Below are 19392 nucleotides of genomic sequence, written 5' to 3' on the forward strand. Positions count from 1 at the left end.
TCAACCCCCTGGTAGGTATGGCACAGAGCAGACAGGCTTAACTTGGGTAAAGTGTAAAGTATTTATGCAGTATAAAGCAGTAATAAAGTCGGAATACAAAAAAATAAAAATCCCAAACTGTATCAGAAAACTAGAGTAAACATTAATAGCCAAAATTGCACCAAAATAACGAAAATTCATTAGGGGGACACAGAGATATGATCTATGTTCCCTCCAGGGTGCGCGCCTGCACGCACACAGTCTTCACGGAGCCCTCAGATTTCATCGAAAAACATGCTGATCGTTCGAAGTATCAGGAGCCTTTCTATTGCTAGCAGATCACCTTTTAGAGCACGGTTACTCATAGTACGGCCCGCGGGCCGCCAGCGGCCTGGCAAGCCTTCCTTGGCGGCCCGGGGACCTTGCAGACATCCTATCTTTGTTTTAAAAAAAAAAATGTAATAGTGTTAGCAAACACTGCCGGTTGGACTCTGAGACTCTGCCAGTGGGGGCCGGGGGATTCCAGTGATTGTCAAAGTGAAGATGCAGGGGCCTGAGAGGTGCAATACAACAAAGCTTTATTAACATGTAAATGGTCTTTTAAAGACCTGCGAAGTACTCGGTGTGGCAATGTGTGCGCGCTGGGAAGCTGTCTCAGTGCGGCTGTGTGTGTTCGCTGGGAAGCTGTCTCAGCACGGGCTGAGGGCTGACACACATACGGGTTGAGATGACAGAGGGTGACGGAGGGAGGGAGAGGGAGACAGAGGGAGAGGAAGGGAGACACAGGTTGACAGAGGGTGACAGAGAGAGGGAGACAGAGAGGCGCAGTCTGGGGGAGACAGAGGGAGGGAGGCAGAGGAAGGGAGAGGATGGGAGACAGAGAGAGACAGAGAGGGAGGCAGAGAGGGAGGCAGAGAGAGAGGCAGAGAGGGAGACGGAGGGCGACGGAGGGAGGGAGAGGGAGAGGGAGGGAGAGGGAGACAGAGGGAGAGGGAGACAGAGGGTGAGTGACAGAGGGAGAGAGACAGAGGGAGAGGGAGGGAGAGAGACAGGGAGAGAGACAGCGAGAGAGACGGAGAGATAGAGGGATTGAGACAGAGAGAGAGAGACAGAGGGAGGGAGACGGAGGGAGGGAGACGGAGGGAGGGAGGGAGACGGAGGGAGACCGAGGGAGAGGGAGGGAGGAGGAGGGAGAGAGACAGAGGGAGAGGGAGGGAGACAGGGAGGGAGATGGAGGGTGACGGAGGGAGGTAGACAGAGGGAGGGAGACAGAGGGAGGGAGAGGGAGACAGGGAGGGAGACAGAGGGAGAGAGACAGAGGGAGAGACACAGAGGGAGAGAGACAGAGGGAGAGAGAGGGAGACAGGGAGGGAGGGAGAGGGAGAGAGACAGAGGGGGGAGAGAGACAGAGGGAGGGAGAGGGAGAGAGACAGAGGGAGAGAGACAGAGGGAGAGAGACAGAGGGAGAGGGAGACAGGGAGGGAGGGAGAGGGAGACAGGGAGGGAGGGAGAGGGAGACAGAGGGAGAGAGAGGAAGGGAGAGGGAGAGAGACAGAGGGAGAGGGAGGGAGACGGAGGGAGAGGGAGGGAGACAGGGAGGGAGACAGAGGGAGAGGGAGGGAGACAGGGAGGGAGAGGGAGTGAGACAGAGGGAGAGAGACGGAGTGAGAGGGAGCGAGACAGGGAGGGAGAGAGACAGAGTGAGAGGGAGAGAGACAGGGAGGGAGAGAGACAGGGAGAGAGAGAGACAGGGAGAGAGACAGGGAGGGAGACAGAGGGAGGGAGACAGGGAGGGAGACAGAGGGAGGGAGAGGGAGAGAGAGGGAGAGAGACAAAGGGAGAGGGAGGAAGACAGAGGGAGGGAGACAGAGGGAGAGGGAGGGAGACAGAGGGAGAGAGACAGAGTGAGAGGGAGGGAGACACAGAGAGACAAATTGAGAGGGAGGGAGACAGAGGGAGAGAGACAGAGTGAGAGGGAGGGAGAGAGACGGAGGGAGGGAGACGGAGGGAGAGAGACGGAGGGAGAGAGACAGAGGGAGAGAGACGGAGGGAGGGAGGGAGATGGAGACAGGGAGGGAGACGGAGACAGGGAGGGAGACGGAGACAGGGAGGGAGACAGAGGGAGACGGACGGAGGGAGACGGAGGGAGAGAGGGAGGGAGAGAGACAAGGAGGGAGAGAGACAGGGAGGGAGAGACAGAGGGAGGAGGGTGACAGAGGGAGGAGGGCGACAGAGGGAGGAGGGCGACAGAGGGAGGAGGGCGACAGAGGGAGGGCGACAGAGGGAGGGCGACAGAGGGAGGGCGACAGAGGGAGGGCGACAGAGGGCGGAAGACAGAGGGGGGGAGACAGAGGGGGAAGACAGAGGGGGAGACAGAGGTGGGGAGACAGAGGGGGAGACAGAGGGGGAGACAGAGGGGAGACAGAGGGGAAGACAGAGAGGGAGGAGGGAGACAGAGAGGGAGGAGGGAGACAGAGGGAGGAGGGAGACAGAGGGAGGAGGGAGACAGAGGGCGGAGGGAGACAAAGGGAGGAGGGCGACAGGGGGAGAGAGACAGGGGGAGAGAGAGAGAGGGAGGGAGAGGGAGGGAAGAAGAGGGAGGGAGAGGGGGAGGAAGGGGGAGGGAGGGGGAGAGGGAGAGAGAAAGAGAGAGATGTGTGTATGCCGGGTCTGGTGGCTCAGTGGATGAAGGCGTCTGCTGCAGGGACCTGTGTTCAACCTCTTGGTCACAATTTTTTTTTGCTAAGCCCCACTCCTCCCCCTCTGACCCCGCCCCCACCGGTGCGGCCCTCGGCCACAAACCACACTGTAAATTTGGCCCCTGAGAGAAAGTTTGTGAGTAGCCATGTTTTAGAGTGACGATCAGTGTAAAAGGCAGTGTCTCTCTTGACGCTCTGCAAGAAAGATAAAACAACCCTGCTGGGACAGGGATCACAGGTGTCGGACCCCTGTGGTGGGAGAAAGCTGCACAATAGCCTGGGCGTGCAGATCACCCAAGGGGGCTACCTAGGAACTGAGCAGGCGGTATCAACTTACACCGCCTATTTTACTATTAGCATGGGGTTGGAAGCTGCACAGAGGAGCTTTCGCAAGGTCTACCTCCTGCCACACCTGCCTGACCTGGTGCACAAAATGTCCTGTTTTTAGAATGCCTTAAAAGGGACAGAGCTGTAAAGTGGCAGCATTCATTTACAGGGCTGTTGGCAAGAAGGAGCTGCAGTTAGCGTCAGCACTTTTCCAAGAGAAAAATACCAGACATTTATTGTTTTTAACAGTATACAAAGACATGATACTAAATAGGACTGTGACCAGATCGAATGCACCTATTAGTAGATTTTTCTGCCTTTGTTTACCATAATTATTTGAAGGGATTGTTAACTTGGCTCTGAAACACATTTGAAAATATTTTCTATTTATATTCCCTGTTTGAAGTTGTACTGACAAGTGCTAAAAATACCGGCTTTAAATGATTGTGCTTAGTTTTGTACCGACCGGGACATTAAAATAACATTGGTAGAAACCAACCAAGTAGCTACCCTTTCTGCAGTCCGCATGCATCCTGCACAAAGAAAGTACATCACCTGGAAAATATATGGTACAGTATTTATGAAGCATACCCAAACCCCGACGAGGCAATGAACACTTAGATGGCGCTGAGGAATATAAACAGCTTCACTAAATGGGACAGACTTAGCAACGTGTTAATGTAGCCCATGGTGAGTGAGGGCCGCTAGAATTATGCTTCAGGAGAGGGACAAATTATGCGCCAGGGTTGACTAAATTATGCAGCACGAAAAGTCAAATTCTGCGTAATACTGTTTCACATTTTGTAATAGTATTACCTCATTATTTTGTTAATTTTTACACTTGTTAACACTGTTTGGACATAGGTTGCACAGCATTAATAGTGGTTCAACACTCACATTTAGCAATAAGCCACAGAAAGGTGACCATTCAACCTTTGCAAAGGGCCTTTCACTGCAAGTAACATGTGTTGTTACATTTGTAGTCTCCTGTGAACTGTTTGAGCTAGAAATTAATTTTTTATGTTAACATTTGCAGATTATGCAACAGACGATGGATTGTGATAAATGTGGCAAATCCATAATTATGTGAATAACGCTGCCACAGCTCAATCACATAATACCAGTGGCCCTGCCTTGACTTAGAGGTCAGTGACCAGCACCTAGTACATAGAGTAGGCACGGCAGGGAGCCCTTTTATCAGCTGGTGAAATGCTAACTTGAAACAGGTGATGATCTCAATTATTCACAGACAGCGCTCCTCTGTTTTATGTTACTCGCTGCCTCCCATCCCAACTATTCCTCTGACTGCAGACCATCTTTGTGGCCATTAAAATCATAGTCTCTCTTTTTTAATTGTATGTGTTTATCTTGTTAACCTTTGAGAAAGCAGAGAATAATTTATTTCATAAATATAATTTTGTTTCCTGAATGAGGGAGTACATGCAAGATAACCAAAGGTATTTGATTACCAAAGATTAGAAAGCATGAGAACAGCAGGGGAGCAAAGGATTTGAGTTTTCTGAGATTATTGTTGCAGTTTTAGAAGCAGGACAATTGTATTTGTCCTTCAAGCAGCATTGGTTTGAGGTTCAAAGTAAAGCCATTTTGTTTCAGTTACCAAGGGTGGCTCCTCTCAGGGTTGGTCTGGGACAGAAAATAAGGTTGAATTAGATAGGTAAAACTGTGGCCCATGTTTACGAATTGAGGCAGTTTTGAACTTCCAAGGGCATGCTGTATAAGTGTTTTGTAAGGTATGGAAGACTGTATGGCTGTGAGCTTGCTCTAAGCAAAGGTTTCTAAAATCACAGAAATCAATAGTAAAAACCAGCCCACCACTCCATAAAACACGCCAACAGAGAGCCGAAAAACTGGCTTAAACACCAACCTGTCAGGTCAGCCCATCGGGCACTTCCTGATTGTCCTATAGGCCATTCCAACCCTAGTTGCACGTGTAGATGCAGGTAGTTCTATGTCCATTTTATTGCAAAATGCAAGCTCACCCTTTGTTTGTGGAGCCATATTTTATTATGTTCAACCCTCTGGCAGGATGTGCAAGCAAATTGATAATGTAATTAATAGCTGTGCAACAGCTGCATGCCTGTTTGTAATGTTGATTATGTATTATACAGAGATAGAAATATCAATTTAATGGTAATTTGTTTGGTCATTATACCCTATCTGATAGCTGTTGTTGTGTGTTTGTTTAACAATAAATAATATACTAAAAATAAGCTGGAAGGCATCAGATGCTCAATCAGTCTGCCTAGCCCCTAACACATGTGCTTGAGAAACAAACAGCGTGCTTCACATCAGTGTATCTGGAAAGAGTTCATTTTCAATCTTAGCTAGACGTTAATTTATAGACATTTTCAAGCTAAAAGTACAGTTTCAAGCTTCACTGTGCAATGTAATGTTAGAACCATACTTCCTGCGACACCTTTACCTCAACCATTTTTGCTTTATTGACCCTGAAACTTATTTGTTAATTTGTAACCTAAGTAATATCAACTTGTATGCTGTAATTACGGTGGAAGGGTGCTTTATGTTACTTCTGCTATTCCTGGCGGTTTGGCATGGTCCTGTATCAAACAGTGTGAGTGAATAGCCAGTGAGGTTCCTGAAACAATAATAGTCGGAGAACACTTCACCCACCCACGGTAAACAGCTTAAAGTGTTAGACTATATACATATGTTGAAAAAAATAACACAGTTTTGTGTTTTAAGGAATCTTGGGAATCAATCGAGATGTGCTGGAAAGTTTTTATTTTCACCAATCTTTATTGTAACCATGTTAGGCCAAAGCAGGACTTGAGGCCAAGTAGTGTTACAGTGACAGACAAGGTGGATACTGTCTGTGAACTACAGCTATTTAGCCAGGAAAATGTTATATGAACATAAAGATGTATGAATGAAAACTGTTCTTGGAATATGTCCTGGCAATATTCCAAGGTGCTCATTTATTCTATTAAGCTTTATTCAAAGGTCTTAAGGGGATAGAGTTCGATAAAGCAGAACTATGGCGGCACATAGTAGTTTTATTAGATGCTTACTAGCAACTTGTAGGTTGATTCTGAATGGGAACAGACGAAAACATTGAAATAGTGATTACCCAAGAGAATGCCTACTGGACTTGGCCCTTTTTGCAGGGTCATCCCTAAACTTTTTGCCTTTCTCCTAGCCTTTTTTCTGACATGGTGTTGGTGGTTTTAGGACTCTGAGCACTTTAGCGCTGCCGTCCAGTGTAAAGTGCGTGTGCTCTCTGTGTTAAATATGATAAGAATTGGTCTACACCTGTTTGGCCTATTTAAGTTACCCGTCAGTCCCTTGTAAAGTAGTATCCCATATACCCAGGGCTGTTAAATTAAATGCTACTGGTGATTGCGCCACCCACCAAAGTAGCCTTTCAAACCTATCTCAGGGCCTGTGCGCTGTGACGTGGCACCTAAAGTGTGTGCTATGTCCGTGACCCCCCTTTTACTACATGTCAGTCACCCCTAAGGTGGGCCCTAGCTAGCCCTATGGGCAGGGTGCATTGTAGGTAAAAGATAAGACATGTACCTTAAGTGTGTGACATGTCCTGGTAGTGACAAACAGCCATTTTGGTTTCTCACTACTGTGGGGCTGCCCTCCAATAGGAATGCATTGGGGATTCCCTGATAAGTGTTTCAGTGGTAATCCCTGAGATGAGAGGCGCTGCGTGGTCAAGTTTGGTATGTTTGGAATAGTGATAATAAATGCTACGCAATGGTGTGCACAGATTTGTTATAACTATTTAAGAAATGCCACTTTTAGAAGTTTGCATTTCTGTGTGCTATGTGTCTTCCTGCCTGATGTGAATTGCATGTCTGGCTTTTGAGTGACAGGGGCTGGTGAGGTGTGTGTGGCTCCAGGAGGGGCATGGTGAGACAGCGCTAGGCTGAATGGGACATCTACATTTTGAGTAGTGGGAGTGGAAGTCCCTAGTCCCTGAATAGGATTGCGCCTGCCCTAGTCAATGCTGGCTCCACCCCCATGTGGTGTGTCTGATGACGAGCCCCCACCTAATAATAGGGAAGAGGAGCCTGGTAAACAGAGTGCTCCAGAACCAGTTCTAGCTGGTTCCCCCCGAGCCCTGCACTGTGTAGACAAAGGAGGAAAAGTAGTATAAAGATAGGGGCTGTGACCCCATGAAGGCTGCTGTGTACTTACTTGGTACTTGGAGGGAGACTCTGCCCAGAGGAACCGCCGTGGGACCCAGTTGCCTTTCTCTGCTGGGAGGCCCTGCGTGCTGGCCTCCTGGTGGGAGTCTCAGGGACCCACGAGAACACAGGAAGAGGACTGGAGCGCTGGTATCTTATGTGCCAGAGAGGAGCGTTTTGGTGGATCTGCAGCGCTGCGCTGTTGGAGAGAGGGAATCCCCGGCGGAGGGATTCCCACAAGTTGCTGCAAGGAGCAGGTGCCCACCCCGCATTCTGTGCTGACTGGCGGGTGCCCACCCCGCTTACGTATTCATATTTGAGCCGCGGGTGCCCACCCCACATTGTGCTGATTGAACGGGAGCCTACCCCGCTTTTGTGATTATTTTAATACGGGTGCCCACCCCGCGTCTGCGACCAGTCTCTGAAATAATATTTCAGAAAGTTTCAATCGATAGGAGAAATTGCACTTAGTGGTACACATTGTATTGCAGTGATAGTACATTCATTCAGGAAAGCATCCTTTGCTGATGAAATGATTGCTTGAATGAACACATTGAAGTGGTAAATCTCACAGCTAAGGTGGGATATTTATCTTATTAGACAATATCAGTGCAATTAACCAGTAGTCCAAAAAATCACAATGGGCACACATGGTTATCAATGATGAGAAGATTGACCTGAAGTAAATATCAATACAATTAGAAAGGGGGCTTAAAAATGCACTCTTATGCTTGCTAGACTTTCCATTAAGATAGTTGTCTCTCTAGGGGAAATAATACCATGTAACCGTAAACACGGTCAGAGAGGCAGACAAGCCGTGTGCTCGCACATGCTACACATGCTGAGGTTTGCTCAGCATTTGTTTTAACCTGGACTTCCTCTGCCCATATCAGTCCCTGAGCATTTTTCTTGCTGGTCAAAGTCCTCAATGCGCTCTGTCTTTGGGAGAGTACAAGATGGCCACTTGCCCAGGCTTCTGAACTGCAGCACGCACTCTTACTGCATGAGATGCTTGCATGTATCGCTTTCCAAAACACATCTCTGAAAGTCCCTGCACTGGTTTCAGTTTAGACTGAGTCCTTGGTCTAAGGGTCAGGTTTTGTGTCACCGTTGTACTACAGGAATGATATGTTATTTCCGGAGGCAACGTTGATTACTTTTAGCCAACCACCCTTTTCCAAAGAAGCATTCGGAAAGGCTTCAGTAAACAGCTCCCAGGACCGTGCATTTAAACGAACTGATTGTCATCCCCATGGTGGCCTTTTCCATAATTTAGAAGTAGAAGTGCATATTACAGAAATGTATCAACTGATTTCCCTTGCATATGATGAAGGTACTCTAGATTTGACAATCAGGAGCTGGAATGAACCGGTACACATTTGTCTTGCTCTGCAAGACCATATTTGATGCGAACCTCCCAACAATAACGTGTATCTGTGAATTTGTGCACGAGTAAACATTTTGGTGCTACTGTTTGTGTACTCAGCATTTTGTCCGGCTATGTTTTTTCTTTTTTACATACACACCTAAAAAGAGCATGCAAGTAAACTGACAACTTGCCTGCTAGTTGCTATTCTACATATGACAAAATGATGGATGGAATGCAATGGAATGCAATGTAGATATCGCCATTGGCAACTAGACGATTAGCTGCTTTGTTTCTACCAGCCATAACCCTGCAGAGCATCTTGCTTACTTTTTATGACGAATTATCATCACAGTGAGTTGAAATACACTAACCAGCAAATGTTTTCTTTTCTCTGGTGTATTGCAGGGGGAATCTGTATCTTTCGGAGAAAAGGGAGATCCTGTAAGTATTTCAAATATGTGCAGCAGGTGATTAAGGGTGCCATTGTGAAGTTTGGGAGGCCATTACCACCATTCAGCTGCAAGAGTACACAGGCTTGAACAGCAGTTCTGAAGTGTCTTCCTGAAATAAATGGTTTGATTTTCTTTAGAGGAGAGAGCTGACATTAGGCACCCTTTTTTGTCAATCTGTTCCTAGATAGAGAGGTTGGTGTCCAGGGTGAATCCAAGTGATTTAGAATTTGGCGAGGGTTGGGATGAGAAACTGCCATGGTTCATGTAATTGAGGCAGGTTTGTAATGTATCTTGTTTGTTGTTCTTGGCAAATAATGGCTATTCTGTCTTGGTTGGGTTGAGCTTCAGGTAGGTGCGGGTCATCCAGATCTGGATGATGAGCAAGCAGAAAGGTATTCCTAATTTTCTGCCCTGAGCTGCGCCCTCAGTGCAGCACTTTCTGGCATTCTAAGTTACTACTTTCCAACCATTCCTAAAAATACTTGGGGAATGTATGACTTACCCCCAAATATTCCAGGACTCGAGTTGGAATACTAAATAAGCCGGAATATTTGGGGGAAGGTTCCTCTTTCCCAAATAATCTAGGATTGGAGTTAAATAGAAATTTTGACCTTCCAGTGTCCACCACACCCACTACTGCCCTAAGGCTGCAGTTCAGAGCAAGAAACACGAAGTGGCACAGTGTATGAGCATTGAATGGCTGAAGTAAAGTAGACTTTCAAGTAGAGTTGTGTATCAACATCCTATTGGTGAATCTTGATGCTCTTAACTATGAGTAGCGCACCAAATGGCTCCATGTAAAGATTCAAGATGACAGGAGATATCATGGGACCCTGGTGGACTCCATAGGTGATAGGGATCTTTTGTGACCGGTAAGTGCCCATGTGAACAAACTAGTATCAGTTGGAAAGGAAAGAGGAGAACCAGTGAAGCACAGAAGCGCATTGCTCATGAATACCATTCGCAACTCAATGGTGCGTTTGAAGGTGGGATGGTCAAATGTGTTAAAGGCAGATGAGATGTTCTGCAGTATCAGTAGGGTGGGGTAATCTTCATTTGTGGTCAAGAGAGAATAGTCTTTTATGTGTAAGGTGGCCGTCTCCATACTGCAGCATCATCTTAAGTCAGAATGGTAGTCCTGCAGGAGATGGTTAGTATTGATGTGATCTTGGAGTTGAATACAGAATGCTTTTTCAATGATCTTGCTGATGAATGGTAGGTGAGTGATGGGTCGGTATTTGGCAAGTTCATCAGAGTCTAGTGTGGGTTTCTTTAGGAGTGGGATGAACTGGTCAGTCTTGAAAGTTTCTCAAAAGATGCCTTGAGTGAGGGAGACACTGACAGAACGTTGATGTAGGATTATGGTAAATCGCCTTCATAAGAAGTGGCTTTGCGGGACTTGAGTATGTCCGCTAGATCTGGCATAGATAGGGCTTTGAAGGCTGACCATTGTGGGATTCTACTGGAAATGAGTGAAAGATGAAGCAGGCTTGATATTGATGTGCTTTCGGATCGTCTTCCCCTGAAGAAGAGGTTCATGGCATTGCACTTTTCTGTAGAGTAAGGAGTAGTTGAGTATGGCAGGTGGTTGAAGCTGTGGTTGATTGTCTTGAACAGTGTTCTGCTTTTATTGGTGGCTTCATTGATGCTGATGATATGGTACTTTGCTTTGGCTGAAGTGATGGGCTCTCCGCGTGTTGCACAGAGGGCCTGCAGTAGCCAGAAGGCCTTAAGAGTTCTGTTTTTCTTACATTTTCTTTCCTGTCTGTGAATGGACTCTTTATTATCAGCAAAGTCTTTAAAGTACCAGCATGCTGATAGCTTTGGCTTGTACTTACCAGCTGTGTTTGGGCTGTGGACATTCACATATGCTTACCACAAAATTGTTGAAGTTGTTTAGAAGGGTGTTGGCATTGGACATGGAGTGATGGGGTCAGATGTGAGTTCAATTATTAGTTTGTCTATGGAGAAGCCTTTGAAGGATCTGAAGGTTTGGTCTTCTCTTTTGTGTTGACTTTGGTTTGTTGGTAGTACGCTGAGCAGGGAGCTAAGGATGGAAGAGTGGTCAGTCCAGTCCAAGGGCATGGGTGGTTTGCATTTGATTGTCATGATGTTAGGAAGACAAGATCGAGGACATGGCCTTTACCTTTGGAGTATTTTGGTTATGTAACATGCGGTACCATGATGAATGTATCAATAGGTTGAAGAGGGTTTCTATTAGGCTTTTTTAGCTTGCATCGTCTGGGAAGTTGAAATGACCAAAGAGGGTGGTGTGGGCATGTCGGATGGATGAGGTGGTGAGGAGATCAGAGAATTCATCAATGAAGTCCTTGTTCTGCCTGGGAAGCCTGCAGATGAAATGGAAGGTAGTGGTCTGACTTCCAGAGAAAGGGAAATGGCATGTCAGTCGCTCAATCGCGTTCAGTGTTAATTAATTTCTTAGTGTGAATGACCCAAACAACTTATGGATGATGGCGAGGCTTCTTCCCATCTTATGTGTGTGGTTCACAAAATGGATGCTGTAGTTTGTGGAAAGAAAGATGTCTAGGATGTGTAAAGATTTGGGTGTGAAGCAAGTTTCTGTCATGAAGACAACATCAAACTTGGGATAGGTGATGTGGATTGCAATGTCTGGTGTATGGAGTACTGCAGAGAGGGCATTAATGAGCATGATTTGCAATGTGTGTTTTGTAGTTTGAGGGTGTGTTGTAGTTAGTGGATGTGAATGAGGTTGGGTATATGTGTTGTGCTAATGTTTTGTGAGTGTCTGGCTTTTCAAAATCTGATTGTCATTCCTGGAATTGGCAGTATGGGGTGCTGAGCGAGGCTCATGATTATAATTAGGCTTTCCTGTTTTCAGTTTCTATTTTTGGTAAATTCTGGTGGGGTTTTTTCAGTTTTTCCAATACCTTAAAAAACAGTGGTTATCAGTGGTTACACATTTTTGCGCCATTAAAAACAACAGAAACAGTGTTTTTCCGGTGTTTATAGAATTTTAATTTAATTTTTATTATTGCTTGCTTTCTGCACTGATAGTGCATGTGTATAGGTAGTGTGTGCACAGGGTGTATATGAGGACAAAATACATTTTTACTGCACAAGAATGGACTACTAAGTCAATAGCATTCTTCATTAACTCTGAAGATTGTAAAGATGCTTTCAGCATACACTCTAGCAAGTGACAAGGATATCATACAGGGAAGCACTTCAGCTCAGGTATCGATTTTGACAGGCCATCATACAACTTGTTCATATACGTAGCTGAATTACTGCAAATACAAACAATATCACTCCAATCTTAATTGAACTTGGTAGGAACTTTTTTCAGCAGCATTCCAAGTGACACTGTTCCATGTTTACCAAATGCCTGGCGTCATGTTTTCACCACTATCTCAGATGCTTGGTGACAACATTTGTTTCAAACATACCTGTCACTACATCTTGCATTGAATGTTTGAAAACTGGGCTGTTTGGCAATTCACTTACAATCAATACTGACTCACTAGAAAGGGGGACAGATGTATCAAAGGACTTCACCCATTCTCTGTCTGTGGGTAAATGTGATGCTACATATTAGGAAAGATTCCGATTAATCCAGCCATTTCACCTATCAGTGAAGTCAAATGTAGCCAAAATTTCAAATATGATTTTGATATTTCCCAATTCTCTACAGTTTATACAATAACTAAATAAGACCTAAAAATGCATCTAAACACTGCATCTTTAGACCAAAGACCACAAACCTAAAAAAAGCAGAAGGAAGAAGAGACAATGTTTCAGTGACATCCCTAAACAACAAAACTCAAGCAGAATAATGTTAGCCCAGTCTCTCTTGATACTACCTTGTATAACAGAGTTACATTGTATTGGCCCCTTAAGGACGAAATAAAAATGACTCTTTCACTCATCTTTTCCTTTCTTTGAATGGCACTTAGTTTGTGGTTGCAAAGGTGTTTTTTCAGTGTTTATATGATTACACCAGTGATCGCTATTTTCCTTTCGGTGGGGTTTTATCAGTTATTATAGGTTTAAACCTAAAACCAAATAGCCTAATTATAATCTTGCCTTGTAGGTTTCACTGGAACAGGGGTTCTGGCCTAAGGCCCTTCGAGGCCCTAACAGGCCCAAACATGCAATAACCTCATCTATGTTCGCATTTTGATGGGGACACCCAGAAGATGGGGTGCCCTGAAGAGCTGATTCAATTAGGGAGAAGGTAGCAAGTGATGTTGCTTCTGCACAGATGATGATGGTAAATTCAGTGATATCACTTTCTGTGCACATGGATGATGGGAAATGAAGTCCCCTTGTTTGGTGTCTTTTAAAAACAGCTTTGCCAGCAAACCAGCAATGTCACCTCCTATGAGTTGGGAATGCAGTGTTGTCTTTTCAAGTGCAGATGGATGATACATTGAGTATGTCTTGTGAAGCCAACTAAAGTGCGAAAAGTCAATACAACCCTTCTTCAATATGGGGTTTTGAGAAGGATGAGATGAAGCTGAAATGTCTTTTATATATGAGTGCAACACACACACAAATATTTTCTCATGAAAGCTCAGTTTCATCGTGCAAAGATGATACCTCAGCTATGCAAACTCGCATTGTTGGATGGTAACTTTCAAGACCAATTTATTCTCTTTTTATGAAATTCTTGTGTAACTGAAAGACATACATCCTCCACAGTCACAGTATTAAAGCAATTGGTTCACCTTCCCTCTAAAAGGAAGACACTCACAGATGACACAGAGATAGGCACTGCTAGGCAGACTTTTGGACCTCAAAGAGCAATTGTCATATGCGTAGGTTAATTCTGCATTATGTTTTTATTACTGCAGGTCAAAATCTGCTCCCTATACTCGCATGTTCACCAGTAGGAGTCCAGCACATTCGCCTGTCCATAGTCTGAACTTTGCTCTCATTTCAGATCCATGTAATCCATGTGATAGCCAGAATTCTATCTCTTAGAGGGACTACATTTTCCAGAGTCCTGAACACTATGGCATATACCAGCACTGATTTACAGCTTCCTGGATAAAGTTCAGAATTGATCTCAGGTTCTAGATCCAGGCAGGGTTATGGAGCAGCCTGTGCACTTTTCCCTACCTGAGACTGCTATGCTAGAAATCCATGCTGATTACTTCTGCTTCGTCTCAACGCTAACAAGCCACAGGCCAATGATGGGTGGCAGAATCTGCACATCTACGGCTTGATGGGGCTGGCTTGATCCTACTTAAGGCACATGTCCCAAGTGAGCTCTTTTAAGCCTTCTGCTCCGTCAGTCTAGTGTTCATCATTGCAGCAGTGTTCTTGTAATGCTGACTCTTCACTCTTAGATTTCCTGATTCCTGAGGTATTGTTAATCCTTGTTGGCTGAGTTTCCTGATTACTGAGCTGCAGCAACATTCGTGTTCTTCGAACTAGTGATGTCCTGCAGTACTTCCATTTTTCCTTGCTTCCTTTCCTTGCACTATTTTAGTATATTCCTTGTTTTTTTTAACTTCCATTTTATCAGTAGTTATTCATTTCTATGTTCAGTGGTTCTTTACATCTTTCATAGTTCTAGTTTCCAGGGAACTACCTTCTTACCCCTTCTGCCTTAACTTTCAGAATCCTAGTATGGTTTGTTTACCTGCTTCCTATCACGTGTTCCTTTGTTTTCCCTTCTTCCTTAATAAGCGCTACTCCTTTCTAGTTCCTTGTCTACCGTGCTTATGCATTTAGTTCTCCTCCCTTGCTGTTAGCTCCTTGCATGTTCCTGTGTGATAGCCTGGAATCCCGGGCTTAGTTTACAATCTAGGTAGTGTTACTCTTCCACTTAGAGTATTGTCTGTATGTTGTTTTTATAACCTCACCTAATGTATCCACTCCACAGCCTCTACATTTTCATGTATCTAATGCATGTACATATTTGTAGTAACTATCTTTAACAGCAATTGTGTGCGAGTAACTTTACGAGCTTCATTCTTACCTTGTGGGCTCCCATTCCCTGTTTTTTAAAATGTTGTCTATGTCTTGCACATTCTGTGTGCTCGTTATTCTGAGTATGCTGCTTGAGTGCCTCCACTCTTGAACTTTGACTTTTCTGTTACCGTGTGCAGAGTTTTCCTATTGGAACGGAACTATTTTCTCCTCTAGATCACTGTGTGATCTTGGGTAGCTCTGTTATCAATATTCTCTTCCCTTTGTCTACCCTGCCACCCACGTACGCCAGATTCTTGATATTGCACCTCATTGCTAATCTCACAATTATATACCAGTAACATATCTTTCAGGGTTCACAAGACAATAGTCATTCTTCAGTCAGTCTGATTTCATACTTTTTAAGTGCAATTTCAAAACTTGTTAAACAGATTAATGTTTTTGAGATTTGCTATTTCCAGTTTTAACTATTGTTTGTTCTTCCGGTTGGGCCAGGGGTCAATCTAGTGCCACACGATTATTTCCTGGCATCTTTCCCTCTCCTGCTGTTGATTCATTGCCCCCATGACTCTATCACAGTTTTGGAAGTCAGAAGGTGGTACTATCTTACCAACAATTGTTTAGACAGGAGGCATCTTGACCGATCTATTCCTATGTTGGTGGGCTCAGGCATGAAATTCAAGGCAGCGCATATTAATGACAGATCCATAGTTTCTAAATTGCATGATCGGATGTCTGAAATTACATTGCATTCCATTGCTACGCATGCCTTTACCATGCATGCGTTACAACAGGAATAACATTGCAATGAAAACCTTTACCACGCATGTTAGTTCAAAGGATATGCCTTTAACATGCATGCCTTGACAACAGATTTCATTGTAAACGCATGTAAGTTAAAGGCATATGCATAGCAAAGGTTTCCCGGACCCCTACTCTAACCCTAATCCCGGTCCCTGGAGTACCCCATCCCACACCCACTACCCTGCTAGAAGAAATACCCTTCCCCTGCCCTAAACCCTAAAAACCTACCCCTGCGCGACCCCTCCAGCCCTTCCCCTAACCTAAAACCCTAAAACCTTACTCCTGCGTGACCCCCCTGGCCCCCAGCACTCCCCCACCCTAAACTCTAAAGCACTTCCCCTGCACTCCTCCCTCCTGGTCCACAGCCCTTACCCTACCCTAAATCCTAAAAAACTACCCCTACACTCGCCCCCATGCCCCAGCCCTTCTTTAACCCAAACCCCTAGAATAGTAGCCTCTGGCCCAATCCCTCTTACCACTCTCAGCTCATCTGAGGGGTGGTGCACGTCTTTGTTAGGAAGCAGAAGAGTCTCTCAGTTTCCTATAACGAGGTGGATTCAATACCAACGTGGCTGTTTCCACGCATATGCCCTTACTACTACACATATGCCTTTACCATACATACCTTTACAATAACATTTGTTGTAAAGGCAAGCGAAGCTTAGTAGAAAAATGCATAGTAAAGGCTATGCGTTGCAATGGAGCATGCTTTGTTACGCATACCTTGTAATGGCTTGTGTGGAAACTGACGCATTGTAATGCCTGTTTCCCGCCAGGATCACAATAATGACTGTGGAATTTTACCTTTCTTTTTAGAAGCACAGTCTCTGCAGCCGTAAAATTGCCATTAGTAATTAGTTCATGAATACCAAAAAAAATAGTACGCTTACACAAAACTGTAAGTTTACCTTTTTGAATCGGGGCCATTTTGTGTATTAGAACTAGATCCTGTTATTTGCTTGAAGTAATTCCTTTGTTTATTTTTTATGTTAGGATTCGTTTTTCAAAATCAGTTAGACTGGTTACTTGTGGAACCTACATGGGTTCTCTCTTACCAGGATCTCCCTTATTAATGGCAGCTGTCTGACCCGGAAGATTAGTAGTACAGAACTGAGGAGTGAGTTGTTTCTATAGAAGGGGAAAGCCCAAAAAAGTAATCTTCAGATTACAGCGCAAATTAGACCTGGAAGTGGCTATGGTAAAAGCATTAGATTCAGTGGCGGCTCCTCGAGGGAGTGCTGCGGGCGGTGGGGTGGGGTGGGGTGGGGCGGGGCGGGAGAGGAGCAGGGTGGGGGGTAGTAAACTCTGGAATACGGCCCAACGGAGTTGAGTACATAAATAAATAAAACTAATTACATTGCGCGCTGCATCGCCGATTTGGCGTTGCAGCGCGCACAATGTAATTTGTTGGATTTATTTATTAATTAACTCAACTCCGTTGGGCGGTATTCTGGAGTTTACTACCCCCCACCCCCACCGCCCCTCAGCACTCCCTCGAGGAGCCACCACTGGTTATATTTGAACTGCATTTTTCATTTAAATTGATCAGCGTAGCGATGGTATTTAAAAAAGAGTTTTACCTCCAAATAGCGAATGAGGTACCAAAGACCCAGTTGACGTTAGTTTCAAATTACTTGCAATACTTGCAAATTATTTACATCTGGAAGGGCAAAAAATGTGTATCTCTTTGTTTCTTCTTACAAATAAGTTTGATTACTCATTTATTTATACTAGAAACCATTGTCATAATAAGGATATCTAAATAACTAACTTGGTTTACTAAATGCTTTGCTGCTGGTCTGAACCTCCAGTCAGGTACCTGCCACAGGTTGGTCCCACTGAGGCATTGGAGCTTTTTATGTTTATAGTTTTATTCAGAGATGCTGGAACCTTTCATGGGGATGAATCTGAAATTCAATTTGACACTCTGGAACTTCTGGTTGGGTACTTTTCATTGTAGGTCCCTTTGGCATTGGAACTGTGGAGCAAACATTTTCAAAAGTTTCCAAACTTTCTCCTGGTTTCTAAGCAAACAAGGGAGTATAGGTATTAGCCTCCAGGACCTGAGGAGGCACCTAGAAACTCTCTCTCTCACTCTCAGGGTGCCAGGCAAAGTCCTGTCCAAATTCCAGTTGCCACTGATCAGCTGGGAATTATAGGGGTAAGCTCGCTTGCAGCTTTTTGTGTTCCTGTAGCTACACAGGAGATCAGATAATTGATCCTAGGAGTCAACTTCTTTGTCCTGGGTACAAGGGAGAGCAGATCCTGTCCTATAGAGTTATTCACAGACAGCAGGTCCAGTCCTCTTCTGTTCTTCCACAGATCCAGAAGTTGTTCTACAAAAGGTTGGATGAGGATCCAGCTGTATCGAGTTCATCAGCCTGTGGGTAAGGGAGACCCCTGGACACTCTGTAACCTAAAGCGGTAAACTTTTCTAAGGGCAACCCTTCCCACTTTTTCAGTAGATCCTGTTTGTCTTACTGCACACAATCCCATAGTGCCCTCACTCTCAAAATCCATGATTGGGAAACCATTCTCCCCTTGTGTAGAGCCTGTGTGCTCATCCAGACGTCTAGCCAAGGTAATGAGCAGTCCCCACTTGTGAAGTCACTCAAAACACGTTCTGGGGGTAGCTTTTCCACCGCTGGGCTTGGTGCCAGCTTTACTAGGGGAAAAAAAGCCTGGGCTTTCCAGCTGTCACCTAAAATGTACTTGTGTCAGGGAAGATCCCTTTGAAGTAGGTTAGGTTCCTTGGACCACCCCAAATGGTCTTCCTGCCAGGGAACGAAAAAACCTCCCCATTCCCAGGCCACTGTCTCTGTTCTGGGAGCTGTTTTCACACCTTTTTCAGACATAATTCAGGCCAACCACCAGTGGGCAGTTGCTGGAGAGCTACTGCAAATTACCAGGTAAAGGCAACTTTCACAAAAATTAATTTCCATATATTCAAAGAAAATCAGATTTTACTATTAGATTGTAATTTTATTAAATATAAAAATAAGTCTTTGAATGAGTTTGTGTCTGGCAAAGCTCAAACTTCATAGGCTAATGTGCAGTATCTGTACTATTACTTTTCCTACATGCCAGCTATAGCCTGACCAGGGGAACATGCCATTTGTAATGTTGCACATGTTCTACTCCTAAATATTTTGCACCCTACCTTGTAAGGCACGATTATGGGTGACTTGTTTAACATTTAAAATCAGGTTTTCCTACATGTCAAACGGGTGATTTTGACTGCTATGTGCAGGAGGATTTAAGCTGATGCTGTCCGGCTACACAGTATATACATGAAGCTATGTTTTCACTGTCACTATAGTGGATGGCACAATAACTGCTGTAGTCAACAAGTGGCATTTAACTTTCTATGCCAGGTGTGTATATCTGAAGCATATACTTTGGCTTTATAGGAAAGTTAAATGTGCCCATCAGGTTTTAAGACAATTTTGACATGTTTCAGGGGTCTGAGCCCATACACTAGGCACTGGATAGCGGTGTTCCCATGTTAAAGCCCAAGATTACCAGAAAGTGAGTCCAAGAACAAATGAAAAACTGAGGCTGACCACCCAGCAAGGGATCACTTTGCAACGCTCTCCTTCACCTGTATCTTCCTGTCCATCACCTGGGCATATGTCTAAAGAAAGGATTGAACCTGTACCAGTGCA

At 44.9% G+C, this 19392-nt stretch overlaps 1 protein-coding gene across 2 annotated transcripts in view; it reads left to right on the forward strand.

Moving 5' to 3' along the window:
* The window catches only part of COL19A1 (collagen type XIX alpha 1 chain), a 2198704-nt gene that overhangs the window by 1633591 nt on the left and 545721 nt on the right, over positions 1 to 19392 (forward strand). For both annotated transcript variants that reach the window (XM_085610910.1, XM_085610909.1), the window contains exon 23: positions 8958 to 8993. In XM_085610910.1, coding sequence (XP_085467036.1) covers positions 8958 to 8993 — 36 coding nt within the window. The remainder of the gene's footprint in view (positions 1 to 8957; positions 8994 to 19392) is intronic.

This window comes from Triturus cristatus, chromosome 6, assembly GCF_964204655.1.
Source record: "Triturus cristatus chromosome 6, aTriCri1.1, whole genome shotgun sequence".
Taxonomy (NCBI): domain Eukaryota; kingdom Metazoa; phylum Chordata; class Amphibia; order Caudata; family Salamandridae; genus Triturus; species Triturus cristatus.